This window comes from Lates calcarifer, unplaced genomic scaffold (assembly GCF_001640805.2).
Source record: "Lates calcarifer isolate ASB-BC8 unplaced genomic scaffold, TLL_Latcal_v3 _unitig_5246_quiver_2317, whole genome shotgun sequence".
NCBI lineage: Eukaryota > Metazoa > Chordata > Actinopteri > Centropomidae > Lates > Lates calcarifer.
Genome location: NW_026117393.1, coordinates 1 through 14,736, shown reverse-complemented (window position 1 = coordinate 14,736; position 14,736 = coordinate 1). Strand labels below are relative to the sequence as shown.

General features: G+C 41.2%; 2 protein-coding genes and 2 long non-coding RNA genes across 4 annotated transcripts; all 4 read left to right on the top strand.

The window, feature by feature from the left end:
• The first annotated feature begins 1,314 nt into the window (after window positions 1-1,314).
• LOC108874194 (uncharacterized) lies at window positions 1,315-1,875 on the top strand. Its single transcript, XR_001959627.2, has 3 exons — window positions 1,315-1,393; window positions 1,573-1,611; window positions 1,715-1,875. It is a non-coding gene; the product is annotated as an uncharacterized LOC108874194 (long non-coding RNA).
• A 236-nt stretch (window positions 1,876-2,111) lies between these two features.
• Window positions 2,112-9,386, top strand: LOC108874192 (cubilin). Its single transcript, XM_051068760.1, has 17 exons — window positions 2,112-2,185; window positions 2,367-2,493; window positions 3,046-3,214; window positions 3,446-3,577; window positions 3,938-4,033; window positions 4,302-4,426; window positions 4,964-5,156; window positions 5,436-5,554; window positions 5,699-5,933; window positions 6,184-6,365; window positions 6,622-6,784; window positions 6,889-7,079; window positions 7,485-7,640; window positions 7,794-7,969; window positions 8,420-8,585; window positions 8,921-9,146; window positions 9,250-9,386. The coding sequence occupies exons 4-16, from the start codon at window positions 3,523-3,525 to the stop codon at window positions 8,936-8,938; spliced, it is 1,875 nt and encodes a 624-aa protein (XP_050924717.1). The 5' UTR covers window positions 2,112-2,185; window positions 2,367-2,493; window positions 3,046-3,214; window positions 3,446-3,522; the 3' UTR covers window positions 8,939-9,146; window positions 9,250-9,386.
• Window positions 9,387-10,377: 991 nt separating this feature from the next.
• On the top strand, window positions 10,378-11,131 carry LOC108874193 (uncharacterized). The gene is made up of 3 exons (XR_001959626.2): window positions 10,378-10,535; window positions 10,723-10,904; window positions 11,021-11,131. It is a non-coding gene; the product is annotated as an uncharacterized LOC108874193 (long non-coding RNA).
• A 533-nt stretch (window positions 11,132-11,664) lies between these two features.
• Window positions 11,665-14,660, top strand: LOC108874191 (cubilin-like; the record flags this gene model as incomplete). The annotated part of the gene is made up of 5 exons (XM_018662657.2): window positions 11,665-11,846; window positions 12,440-12,599; window positions 13,140-13,321; window positions 13,980-14,148; window positions 14,479-14,660. Coding segments are annotated over exons 1-5 (870 nt in total), but the record flags the coding sequence as incomplete, so codon positions are not given.
• Between the last annotated feature and the right edge of the window lie 76 nt (window positions 14,661-14,736).

Sequence of the window (14,736 nt, the reverse complement as noted above, 5' to 3'; positions counted from 1 at the left end):
AGACTTTGTGCATCTTTCTGTCCTGGAGAGAAAAAAAATCAGAGACAGGAGAAATAGCCCACAGTCTCATCCTGGTTTCACACAGGCCTCAAAGTTGTCTAGGACAAATAAATGAAACATTTTCAGAGCTCCTCTCCAGTAGTCTTTTCCTCTTGGTTAACAATGTGTATAACACAAGAAATAATTTACATGGTGTCAACCAAGATGTAAACATAAAGTAGACATCAGAGAGACAATGCTCTGAAGGTAGACATAAATGTCTCCACTGAACTATGCAGAAAAGGATATTATGGGTAACGGGAAGTTTGCAGAGAAGCCAATGTGCTGGCCTCCCAGATCTCAACATCACATCACCATTGTGCAGCTCTGCACTTCAAGCAAGCTGAATGGTTGATTCAACTTCACTGATTTCAACTTCTGCTATTAAGAGGAAAACCCAGGTGCTTGCCCACATGACGATTGCCCCTGGGATAAATCACAGTGAGATTATCGGCCTGCTTGATGTTCTCTTGTGCTGGTACTGACAAGTCATTACAGAGCAGAGTGATTAGGGTTGGGATTGGCATCTCTGGTTGTTCTTGTATTACCTCTTCCAGCACATTAAAACCCAACAGTGATCTGTACTTTCATTTCTCTGAGGAGAGTTCAACAAGTCATCAGAGTCTGTGTTAGACAACTTCAGAGTCACTGTCCAATCTTCACAGCTGCTGACAGGAAGAACGAGTTCAATGGTTCTGTGGTAATTAGTTAGAGATGAATACATTTCACTATGAGTTTAGACAGTGTGGGTAGAAGAGAATTAAAGTTAAAAAGGTGCAGCTGCAACTGAAATATCTGTCAAGACTCTACAGAAGAGTCAAGTTGGCTGCTCTGTCAACCTCTGCATACACACACAGTGGTGGTTTGAATAAAATACAAATAATAGCATGTTTGCATGTTCACCATCTTACTGTGTGTTTGCATGCTAGTTAGTAAACCAAAGCAATGGAAAAGTTTTGGTTTTGACCTCATGATGCTGCTGCTAGAGTAAAAGGTCATATGATTCTTCCTTTCATGGAAATAATATCCAATGATGTTTAGCACAAAACCACAAACTTGGCACCAGAGGAAAAGTCAGGAAATGCGTTATGTAATGTATACGTTGTCTAGAAACTATGAATGTCTATACAAGCATTTTTTGAAGCACTATATCCAGTATATGTTGAAATATTTCACTAGATAAGTGAAAAATCTCAGGAGCAATTTGTATCTTCAGCTTTTGTACTCTGAAGTGTTTATGTGAACTCTCTCATTTCAGATAAAAACCAACAAAGATGACATTGATTACATTAAATCTCACGGAGGTGGTGTTCCCCCTGATATCACTAACAAACTAAACCAGCTTGATACCAAGGTAAGACATTAAACTGACATTTGCAGTGTAAACATGATATGAAATGGAAAATTTTATGTTTATAACAAAAGCTCTCTAGAATTCAAATATCCATATACTTTTTTCTTAATATTGTGAATGCACTGTACGTAGCCAATGCATTAAAACATATTTTCCATGCCTCTTTCCATGCTCTCCAGGTGTCAGCAGCTGAGAATAGAGTGACTGCCCTTGAAGCGGTAAGACATTTAAGAACTGTTTGTTGTAAAGGCTCAAACTCAAGACTGGACCACACATGTCATGTTTCTCTCCTTGCCTTTCCTCTCCCCTTTGCTCCTCCAGACAGTTCACAGGGTGGCTTGCAGCAGCAATCCCTGTCAGAACGGAGGGACATGTCTGAACTTACTCAACTCATACCACTGTCTGTGTCCCAACAACTGGGCTGTGAGTTCCATACTGTTTTGTTACGTTATGGGAATGGTTATTATATGTATTAATGTAAAAGGCACAAATATAATATTTGTGGGTTTCAAGCTTGCTGTGTCTCAGTTTTTCGAGCTACAGGTCACATACAGTGGCAGAGGCCGACATGGTTTCCATTTAGCCCATAGTCTGTCACATTATTTCTCAATTATCTCTCCCTCTCTCTGTCTCTCTCTGTCTTGTGTGTGTGGTGTGTGTGTGTGTATGTGTGTGCGTGGTGTGTCAGGGTCCTAACTGTGCAACAGATGTCAATGAATGTCAGGTGTATGCAGGAACCTTTCAGGGTTGTCAGAATGGAGCAACCTGTGTCAACACTCCTGGATCATTCACGTATGTCTTAAGCTTTTCGTAACACTTAGGTGTTATGTCTGGCCTTGGGCTGCCAGGCCTGTCTTGGTGGGTTAATGTTGTGGCCGTTTGGTGTTTATCCATTATAGTCTGTGTTTAATAACCTACTGTTTGCTGCAGTGATGCTTATTTTTAATTTAATGATATTTCTGTTCCTGTGCAGTTGTACCTGTTCTCCAGAATGGTCTGGGAGTCTCTGTACTGTGCGTTATGATGACTGCAGAAATGCAGGACGGGACTTGTGTGTTCATGGCACATGTATTGATGCAGACCGGGTTGTAACTGGACAGGTAACCAATCACTTTACCAGTTTACTTGACATGTTCAAAAATAAATGAATAAATGAATGATATAGCAAGAAGGTTATCACTTTATATTAAGAAACACATATTCACTATTAACTAGCAGCTCATTAGAATACAGTTTACTGGCATATCCCTCAATAACCTTGTAATTATAGCTAATAGCAGAATCCACAGTATCCACTGAGGCCCCATATTCTGAAGGCTACTTTTAATTCTTTTACTTTTATCCTTGGTTTTTACTTACTGTCTCTTGGCTGTATGTGATTCAGATGATTCCAGTTGAGCTATTCAAATTCAAATATAAGTTATTCAAATTCAGTTTCTAGTAACCCATATTTCTACCCATAAGAAAGACTAACCTCTCTCCATTTGGACATGTTTATGGGCCTTCCATGGCATATATCTTTAAATAACTTATCTTTCATAACAATTTATCATTAGTAAATTTTGTTCTTTTAGTTTCATTATTCTCTTTTACTGTAGATATAATTTCAATTGACAGAGTTTTCACACTGTGACCCCCCCCCCAATAAACAGCCTAAATACCAGTGCATCTGTGAGAGTGGCTGGGAGGCTCCAGCTGGGAACCCAGCCTGTGTAGCTGATGTTAATGAGTGTGACCTGCCCGTCAAGCCTTGTTCCACCAACCCTGCTGTTACCTGCTACAACACTCAGGGTTCCTTCTACTGTGGAGCCTGTCCTGCTGGTAACACTCAATAACACAACTCATATTGGGTTCTATTTTTATGGAGACAGACCACATATGTTGTGATTTTCATGAATTTGGGACCAAAGGCACACATTTTGCAAGTTACCCATAGGACCACAATAGCCACACTTATGGGAAATACTCCAGGTTGAAATTATGTGGAATTATGCTTTACTGTATGGTCTAAATAAGAGGACATTTGTTCTGATTACTTCTAATGTGTCTCAGGCTGGCAAGGCAACGGTTACAGCTGTCAGGATGTGGATGAATGTTTGACCAACAATGGTGGCTGCTCCACCACTCCGATGGTGCAATGCCTGAACACCATGGGTTCCTTCCACTGTGGTTCCTGCCCTCCAGGTACAGTGTAAGAGGTGGAAAACAAAAGTTATGAATGTAACCACAGCCACAGTAGGTATGATAATAACTGCATATTCATCAGGTGCATGTGCAGAAAGTTGGGACCTTACTGACCTCATTCTCATAACTTTATCAATGGGTCTGTAGCGTGGCATGGCTAAGCACAGGACTGTTTAACTGTCAGTGCATATTATTGATTTCAATTAATGTACTCACTGAGCTTTATTGTTAGGATGTCTGTTCTTAGTCAGGGTTACTGGATCTCATATGGACTCATATGCCACGCCGTCTATCTCTGTACACCATCATCAGCATCATCTGTCTTTAAAGAGTTTAAAGACAGATCTTGTATTTGTGCAGGTTATGAAGGGGATGGGAGAACATGCACTCAGACCAACATCTGCGCTGTCAATAATGGAGGCTGTTACCCAACAGCTACTTGCTCCTCAAACCCAGGTAAAAATAAACATTATGCATGATTTTATTGCTGTGTCTTCTGAGTGGTGAATATTTTGTCTGCACAATGTAGAGGAATATGGGAAAGATCATTAGAAAAATATTAAGAAAATAAGTTCAGACATTAGTCTATACTGTCTATACTATTTTTTCTTTTTTGTGTCTTTTGTTTGTTTTCCACAAGTGGAATTAAAGAGTGACATGTGCAATGTGGAACATAACCATGTATCCTTCTTTTTCCTCACCCCAACCTTCCCACATTCACCAGGCTCAAGCTTCCCTGTATGTACCTGTCCACCAGGCTACATAGGCAATGGTTATGGGCCAACAGGTTGTACCCAGACCAGCAACATATGTCAGAGCAACAACCCTTGTGTCAATGGACAGTGTGTGGTGAGTTTGTGTGGCTGTGTGTGTGTATGCCTATTTAGCCACAGCGAGATGCTGTGTGGATGAAGTAACAAAGATGCAGAGCCCAACTTTATGTGCTATAACTAGTAACACATATTTTGTGTATCCAAAGCCTGCCATATCTTATTCTTTTGTGCTTTTAAAAACTCTTTAGGTTATTTTGACTCAGTTTTACATACACTGTTCTATCGCCGGGCAGATTTCTTGGATATGGGATAGCATTATAAGCCATAAATAAAAATATAATTTTGCTATTTCAATGCACAATATAAATGATAAAGAGCAGAGAAGTGGCAGAACTGAGGCTTAACCTTCAGAGATCAAGTGGAGTAATTGCACTGTCTATCTCGCTCATCATCAAATGATTGCTGTAATCCACATTTGTAGTGCGCAGTTGTTCATCGACTGAAAGAGGAGGACCTTAAAATACTGCTGTCGTTTTTATAATAAAGCAGAATCAAATCCTCTTGGAAACAACGACTCCATTAATTTCTCATTAGTGCACTTTTGCTGTCACAGGCCACCACCTCAGCTCCTGGCTACATCTGCAATTGCAATTCTGGCTGGCAAGGAGTAAACTGTGACCAGAACATCAATGAATGCTCAAGCAATCCCTGTCAAAATGGAGGAACCTGCACAGACGGCATCAATGGATTCACGTGTACTTGCACTGCCGAGTGGACCGGCCCACTCTGCCAGACCGCACAGCAAGGTACTTCTTGGACCAAAAAAGGGTGTATGAAGGGACTGGAGAGATGAAGGAAGGGAAGTTAAGGGAAGAAGTAGATATTTTATATTGATATTTAATTTGATCATAGTTGCATGGTGTTTTTCATTCGGTGCCTGTGGCATTTGTTTTGGACAAAAAGATTAGCATGCTGGAAGGAAGGAACACCCCTCCATTGCCATTTGTTCTTTTCATTCTTTGTTCAGGGTATGTAAAAGGTCCAATGTCATCAAGCACTATCACAAGTTCTTGTGTGTGTTCCAGAGTGTGGAGGTTACCTCACTGGCCCTGCAGGTTCCTTCAGTTATCCCAACATTCCCGGTCATGAGGAGTACGATCACCAGGTCTCTTGTGCGTGGGTGATCCGCGTTGATCCAAACAAGGTCAGTTGCAGTCTCTCATACATAAGTGAAAGAGGTTTCCTTTTCTTTCTTTCTTTTCTTCTGTCATTTTTTAACTTTAGCATTGCATTGCCAATGTGCCAGATTAAAATAGATCATTTGAATTCTGTGTTCTCTCTTCTTTAGATTTTGCGTATTACGTTTCCTTTCTTTCATCTGGAGAACAGCGCCAACTGCAACTATGACTTCCTTCAGATTCATGATGGGGACAGCGCTTCCGCTTACATGATCGGAAAATACTGTGGCCAAAATAACCCGCCGGAGCTCTACAGCTCCCACAATTCCTTATATTTCTGGTTTCGCTCTGACCACTCTGTCAACAGTGATGGCTTCACAGTTGTTTGGCAGTCTCAGGACCCAGGTAGGGGCATTTCATTTGTTTTGGTTTGATTAATAAGTAATCCTTTAAAAGTTTAAAGCTGTAAAATATCACAAAAGTCTTATTTTGAGAGTTCTGAAAGTTGAAATGACATTTATTGCAGAAGTCCATGGCTCAGTACCACTACAACCTCCACTATAGGAAGTGATAGTGGTCAAGCTCACAAAGGCTTATGAAGGATAAAATAGGAAATAATTGTTCATCATTCCCTGAAATATCATTTTTATCTTAGTCTGTGGAGATGAACTAACCGCTCCCTATGGCAACATTAACTCACCTGGATATCCTGGAAACTACCCACCTAACCGGGACTGCTATTGGAGAGTAATGGTGGAGCCCGGCTTGCTCATTACCTTTGCATTTGGGACTCTCAGTCTGGAGCATCACTCTGACTGCAACTTTGACTTCCTAGAGGTGAGAAATGCTGCCAGTGCTCTTTTAACCACATTTCCTTGCCAACAGTTTTTTTTTTTACCTGGATGCTTCTACAAAGAAGCTGGCTTAGTGTTGAACCCAAAGTACTGTGACACTGGCACATTTGTTTTGTATGATTGCCAATCGTGCACTGTGTTCCACCACTGACCCCACTCCATGCAGCAAGTCTACAATGTAGCACAATCCTATAATTTCTTGCAACTGTCTTATTGTCTTGTGTGGCCACATGTTGTAGATCCGAGATGGTCTCTTACCTGAAGACCCAGTTCTGGGGAAATACTGCAGTACTGCATCACCTCCACCCCTGCGGACTACCGGTCCAAATGCATGGATCCACTTCCACTCTGACTACAGTGTCTCTGACCGAGGATTCCATATTACATACACAACATCACCAAGTAAGAAACTGTGCATACCCAGTAAGACACCATGTCACAATGTAACACACTGTATAGCTGTACATGTATTAGAAATCCTAACCCTGATGTGTGTTGTTTCTTAGGTGACCCTGGTTGTGGTGGTACCTTCACTGACAGCGAGGGCATCATCATCTCTCCCAACTGGCCCAATGACTATGCGCACAACCGCCAGTGCATCTATTTGATCAGGTTGCCAGCTGGTGAGAGGGTGGCCCTTAACTTCACTCACATGAACCTGGAGAGTCACAGCAACTGCCTTTTTGACTATGTGGAGGTAGGATGTACAAACATGCTGAGTTTAGCTTGAGCAACAAGTCCATTGATGAGGTTCTTCCAACAACAGGTAACATCAAATGATATTACTTAAAGAGATCTAATGTTACGGAATGCGAGGCAGCTAAATCAACATCTGAACAGGGAGAGACAACGTTCTCAACCAGCCTGACAACGATCAGGCTGCAGTGTGCAATTCCATCGACCTGCAGGTTGTTCAGTGTAGTAATGTAGTAATGTAGTAAGCCGTATTGTTTTCAAAGGTAACTTTTGATTTAGTTTTAGTCTTGTGTTTTGTGAAAAATAGTTCACCAACAAAGTTTTTTTTGCTATAGGCTTCATTGACAAAATTAACACTGCTTCTCAACACTTTTCCTTCCTCTTCTTTTACCCCCTTTCTTTCCAGGTTCGTGATGGCAGGACGGAGACTGACCCTCTGATAGGGAAATACTGTGGGAGCACCCTGCCGGCTCCCATGACCTCATCATCCAACTTCCTGTGGATTCGCTTCAGGTCTGACAGCTCAGTCAGCCGGGCTGGTTCAGGGCTGTTTATTCTGTTGGTGAGATATTTACATTTACACACATGCGATATGACATCATGTTTATGTTTTGCTTTCTCTGCAATATATATTTTGCATAATATATTATACTTAATGAATGCTTTTATTAATGCTTTTATTAATTATGTTTTATTCAACAATAAATACCATCAGCTTGTGGAGGTACTTTGTCTGGGACTGGACAGTTACGCTCTCCGTACCACCCCAACGCCTATCCCCACAACAAGGTCTGCGAATGGGTCATTAACCAGCCACAGGGCTACGTGGTTACCCTTAACTTCCTGTCATTTGATGTTGAGGGAGGCTCCTGTCGTTTTGACTTTGTTGAGGTAAATGAACATTAAACCAATTCATACAATAAAAAACTTGGACCCAAATATGAAATTGACCAGAATCAGTTTACTTTTTTCCTTTCAAATTTGATAACGAATAATATGCACACCATTCTTCTTCTTCTTAACATAACATTGCTTCTATTATTGCTGTTATTGTGCACAAAACATAAACATAGATAATAAACTATACGCCAGTTTATCTACAATAGGTCTAACTCATAACCCATGTTTTACTCTTGTGTGTCTGTTTGGTTGCATATACATGTGCAGTGACACAAACATGACGTGAAAGTTTTCTTGAGTAAATAATGCTATGTATATTATATAGTAAATAATACTACATATATGGTATACATTATGGGTGGATAGGCTGATGGATGGAGAGGGGGGTAGTATTATAATAATCATAATATTATAATGGTGTATGTTTCCTCTGTCTTACAGGTCAGGGATGGCTCCTTGTCTAGCTCTCCTCTGCTGGGGAAATTTTGTGGTATACAGATTCCCCCCAGGCTCCAGTCCACTCAGAGATCTATGTACATTAAATTCAAGACTGACTCCTCCGTCAGCAACCATGGCTTTGAAGCAGCCTATAGCTCCGCCTTGGAAGGTGAGAGAGAAGACTTCCTTCCTGGGTTGAAAAAAAAGCATTTGTATATCACCATAGATGATCATAATTAGCAAAAACTATATATAATAAAAATATATAATATAATTCTTAAAAAGTTTCTCATGGCTGTATTCTGGGGTCACGTTCTACTCACCACATTGTCATTTACTTGTACTTTTAAACTTGCTGAAACCTTTCAGAAACTGTAGCTGCAGCTTTTAACATGACACAAAAATCAAAATTATTTTCAGTATTTTGTACAAAGCAAACTTTAACCTTTTCAGAAGCCTATTGATCTCAAATGTTGACCAGTTGTCTTTTTTTTCCCATACAAGGTTGTGGTGATACCCTGACCAGTCCTTCAGGCACCATTACGAGCCCTGGCCACCCCACAAACTACCCCCATGGTGCCAACTGTACCTGGTACATCAGTGTTACACCAGGCAACCTGATTAGGCTGTCATTTGAGTCCTTCAACTTGGAGTATCACTTAAACTGTAACTATGATTACGTGGAGGTCTATGACAATGGCACGGTGCAGACTGGAACCAAGATTGGCAGGTACATGTATACGATAAATACTGTATATGTGTGTGTGTGTGTGTGTGTGTGTGTTTGCATTCAGTTTATTCACAAAGAGATTTGTGGTGCTTTGTATGTGCAGGTACTGTGGGCGTTCAGTGCCTCCATCCATTACCAGCACTGACAACCTGATGACCCTGCTGTTTGTGTCTGACGCAAGTTTAGCCACTGAGGGATTCTCTGCCAGCTACATCTCCATCAATGCTACCACAGGTACACAAGAAACTGGCCAGACAATATTATGGCAGATTTTAGTGGATATATTTGGGACTATAAGAAACAACAAGGTCATGGTTGAAGATGTTTCACCTCTCATCCCAGATGCTAAAACTACAGAGATAAATTCATCATAGAAATTCTAAATTTAATTTTGTAAATACCAATTACACTATAACATTACAGAATTACACTAATAATTACAAAATGACACCAATATAATTCAATATAATGAAATAAAAGTACAGGTATTTGGGGGTGACAAATTTGGGATTGAAATCATGCTTAATCTCTTCAGTGTCTGTCCATCTTGAACCAGACAATTTTGTTGTAAATCACTCGTTCCCACCTGATGAATTCCACCTATTCATGAACAGGTACACATTCATGAGCTCTTATCATTTGCATAATCAACACAAACCTAAACCACATACCAAAAAATTAAATGAATGGAAGAAACTTGGAAAGCCCAAGCATGTTGTTTTTAGAGAAATAACTACAGCTCTGTTTAAACCTTTCTCTCTCATTAGATTGTAGTGAGACCTTTACCTCCTCTTCCGGGACTTTAGTTCACCCAATTACCCTGACTACTACCCCAACAATAGAGACTGCATCTTCAAGATCATTGTGCAGGTCAACGTGCAGATTATGCTGAACTTCACCAACTTTGAGCTGGAGGGTTCCCCTCCTTCTTGCAACTTTTGACTTTGTAGAGATCAGGTAAGGAAAGAATTAAGGTGGAGAAGAAGAGCCTTTTTTCATCTATCTGTAAATTTTAGATGGTAAATTTTTTATGTCTGCATGGCTCTGCATGCTGTTGTTTAAAAATCAACCAGAAACTTGGCAGGATTTATACAGCAAGATATGCTCTCAAACACTCAGCCACCAGATGCCCCGAACTGTGTGAATTTTAAGTTGCCCAGGAGATGCCATCTGGCTTTCTGTATTCAATATAACTGCTGACATTTTGACTTTCTACTGTCTTTTGCAGGGATGGTGGTTACGAAACATCTCCCTTGATTGGTAAGTTCTGTTCTAATCAGAGGCCTCCAGTCCTGGTATCCCATAGCAACCGTCTTTGGGTTAGATTCCGCTCTGATTCCAGCGTCACGCGTCGCGGATTCACTGCCCACTGGGATGGCTCACAGACTGGTGAGTGGTAATACTTTTGTAATGAGAGATTTGTTAGAAAGACATCCCCAACCTTCAATTAGCAGATCACCGTAAGATCACTTGTAAGCTACAGTTCAAGTCTTCACAAAGATAGCCAAGTACAGTACAAGTATACACACACACACACACCTATGTGCCCATTTGATTTCATCCCTTGTTTTCCAAGGCTGTGGAGGGACGTTGACAACTGCATCTGGGGGATTTTCGTCCCCTAACTACCCCCTGCCCTACCACCCTAATTCTGAGTGCTACTGGAACATCAGGACCAGCCAGGGCAGCCAGCTCCTCCTCTCTTTCTCCGATTTCCACCTGGAGTCCAGTGCCTCCTGCTCTTATGATTACCTGGCTGTGAGTAATATACTGGACATTGTTACTTGAGGGTACCTGAGGAGTAAAACCGGGATTTTGTAAATCTTGTTTTCCTTATTTCACAATTTAATGACTGTATCTGTGTGTGTGTTCAGGTGTATGATGGGAACAGCAGCAGTGCTCCAGAGCTAGCCAGACTGTGTGGCAGTCAGCCGCCCAGCACTTTCAGCGCTTCCAGCAATCAACTCTACGTCAAACTACGCACTGACAGCAGCGTCAGCACTGGGAGGCTTCCTTGCATCATATACTTCTAGTACGAAAACACACACACACAGGCTGGCTGGATAGTGCAAAATGATTAAACATGCAGTGTACACAATGATGTGAGAGACTGATAAAGTCATACAGAAAACGATTAAGTCAAGTTATGGTTGCTATAGGTGGTTCCACAAGCTTTTGACTCATGAGGTGTGCTTAGTTTTTCACATATGGCCTCTGCATTTTGGCTTCATTTTTGTTAAATAAATAATGACAAGTGTCTGTTGTGTGTTGTGTTACACCTGTGGTTAGATTTAAATAATTTTGGAACCTTACTAAGGACCAGATTAATTTTTATTATGTCCTGATATGTAAAGGTGTATGTGATAGAGGGTGTATTTTCTTTTTCACATGACTGTATGATCTAAGCAAATGCTGGCCAAAGTTCCCAGATACCAACAAAAACAAATTCAAATTACATTTGTTCTGCATTGTATTGCATTGTGTGTTAGCATTTGGTTGTGTTTGTTTTCAGACTGCAGCGGCATGCTCATCGCAAACCGACACAGAGGAGTGGTGGAGTCGCTGAACTTTCCCAACGACTACCCAGCCAATTCCTTTTGCAGCTGGACCATCCAGGCCACTACTGGAAACACCATCAACTACACCTTTACTACCTTCCAGCTGGAGGCCACCAGTAGTTGCAACTATGATTATGTCAAGGTACACAAATGAGTCTGATCTGTGATGACAAGTCTCCTGCTGCTCCTACAACTCCACTCAACACCTGCTGCTAGAATTAGAAATTACTTATACTGCTACTGCTATTAGTTGTATTGCTGTGTTAGCAGTCAATACTTTAATTATCACTACTATCACTACTACTGTTGTATTACTGGCCTCATCTTACATCTGATATGGAACCTGTGTTATGCTATGTTCTTCTTTCGCTATTCTCTACCCCCCCCCCCCCTCTCCTTCTTAACCAACCGGTCGAGGCAGATGGCCGCCCACCCTGAGTCCGGTTCTGCTCGAGGTTTCTGCCTCTTAAAAGGAAGTTTTTCCTTGCCACTGTCGCCTAGTGCTTGCTCTTGGTGGGATTTGTTGGGTCTCTCTCTGTAAATACCTATTTTAAAGAGTATGGTCTAGACCTGCTCTATATGAAAAGTGCCTTGAGATGACTGTTGTTGTGATACGGCGCTATATAAATAAAATTGAATTGAATTGAATTGAAAATGTATGCTATTCAACCAGATTATTTAAGGACCACTTACTCTCTGTACTCACACCACTTTCTCCAAATGCTACTCCCCTAGCTCTATAATGGGCCCAACAATCAAGCTCCTCTGATTGGTACATTCTGTGGATACACACCGCCCCCAGCCAACAGCACCACAAGCTCAGCCCTCACGATGGTGTTCAGATCAGACTCCTCTGTGTCAATGTCTGGCTTCCAGATGATGTGGTACCAGAATGGTAAGAGGCAAATGTCTTTTAGGACACTACATACAGAGATTTGTACTTTGAAAGATTTTGACAATTCAAAATATGCATTAAAAAACACATAGAATATGATATCCAGTTACCAGTATTTTGAAGAATGGCTTTGTTCTCTTATATTGCCTGCCATTTATTGCCATCATCAACAAAGTATCAGGGGCTTATTTTAGACTTTTAGTCTGACTATAAGTAAACATCATAATAGACATCTGTACAATGCCATACCATACCAGAAAAAACTGAATAAGATTCTCAACCTGGATACCAGATACCAAACTGTCCAAAGAAAATGCCACTTACACATACAAAGCTATGCTCCTTGCCATGCACTGGCACCAAAATAGAGTCCTCAGAGTTCATGTGCTCTAATTTCCCCCATGCTCTTGTTAAAATATATCTTCAGATGAACTGAGATGTTGACCCTGGTTTGACTGTCTGCTTGGAACTTTGCATACTTAGTTAGAACGATTTAAAATAGACCATTTCGTCCCCTCTGACTGGTGTGTGTCCCTGCAGGTTGTGGTGGAGAACTCTCGGGTCCCAGTGGCTCCTTCAACAGCCCAGACTATCCCAACAGGTATCCAGAAAACAGGGAGTGTATCTGGTATATCACCACATCAGCTGGCAGCAGCATCACCCTCACCATCCACGAGTTTGATGTGGAATTCCACCAGGACTGTAACTATGATGTGCTGGAAGTAAGATGTCTCTCTGCTAGGTTTTGGTTGAATTGTTCACCACCTCTAGAACTCCAAGCGACTTTTCACTCAAATACAGTGCTAGGAACAGCTGGGAAATAAGCTGATAAACTGGCAGAAAGATCATTCAACATTTTACCCAAAAGTCTAACTGATGTTCTTGTGTTGAAGTTAATGAGTATATATACTTTTATATATATTTATGTATATGTTACTATGGTCTTGTTACTCTAGATAAGTGGGGATAAAGTACTGTATTTCCCTCTGAAATGTGGAGGAGTAAAGTGGCATAAAGTGGATGCATGTAAGTAAAGTACCTCAAAATTGTTAGCCTTGTGTCCCACAGGATACAAAGAGGCTTAGTGAGTAAGCATCTCAGACTTGTACTTATATAGAGAATAACATTAGTGTATAACCTAGCTGTGCTTCCCTGAGCTTTTCTATTGGACCTTGTAAAACTGTCTGTCCAAAGGGGACTATTCATTACCCAAGCACTAACCATATGTTTTACATGAAGATAATTGTGTTGATATAGACATATTTCTCAATAAATTAATGGTGTCATTGATGACTCAGCCGTGTAACTGGTGACCTGGCATAATACATGAATTATACTTTGCAACTGGCCCTTAGACAATTATTTATGACTTCCTCTCAGGTGTATGGAGGCCCAGACCTGTCGGCCCCTCAGCTGGCCAAGCTCTGCAGCACCACATCCAGCCCGATGCAGGTCTCTAGCACCGGCAACCTCATCACAGTGCGCTTCAAGTCTGATGCTTACGTCAGTGGTCGGGGTTTCAATGCAAGCTGGGCTGAAGTCCAGGGAGGTGGGTGAACATCATTGAGTGTACGCTCATATGCCATACGTCTGTGCCAGTTTACCACAGAATCCCAGACAATATTAGGGACTGTATGTGTCGCATCACGGGGTTAGATTGGTAAACATAGCATGACATTACATAGTCTTCTTGGGGAGCCAGGCAACATGCTGAGTAAAAGTGCCAAGTTGTGATAGCAGAGGTTTTTGAGTTTTCAAGGTATGCCATGGGTATGGATGAACCCTCAAAAACTCAGAAACATTTTTATGTTTAAACTGCAGTTATTCACCAGCACCAGCGCTCTAAGTAACCTTTGATTAACTGCCCCTCTTCTTGCAGGCTGTGGAGGCCCAGTCACAGCACCATCAGGGGAGATCCATTCTCCTTCGTATCCAAGCAGCTATCCCAATAATGTGGACTGTTCCTGGGTCATCAGTGTAGATTCCCACCACCGCGTCTTCTTCAATTTCTCTGACTTGGACATTGAACATCATAGCAACTGCACCTGGGACTACGTGGCTGTGAGTGAATGATTTAGGATTTAGTTTTTTTTTTTTCTTTTCTGACTTATTTGACCCTATTTTATTTGGGAGTATA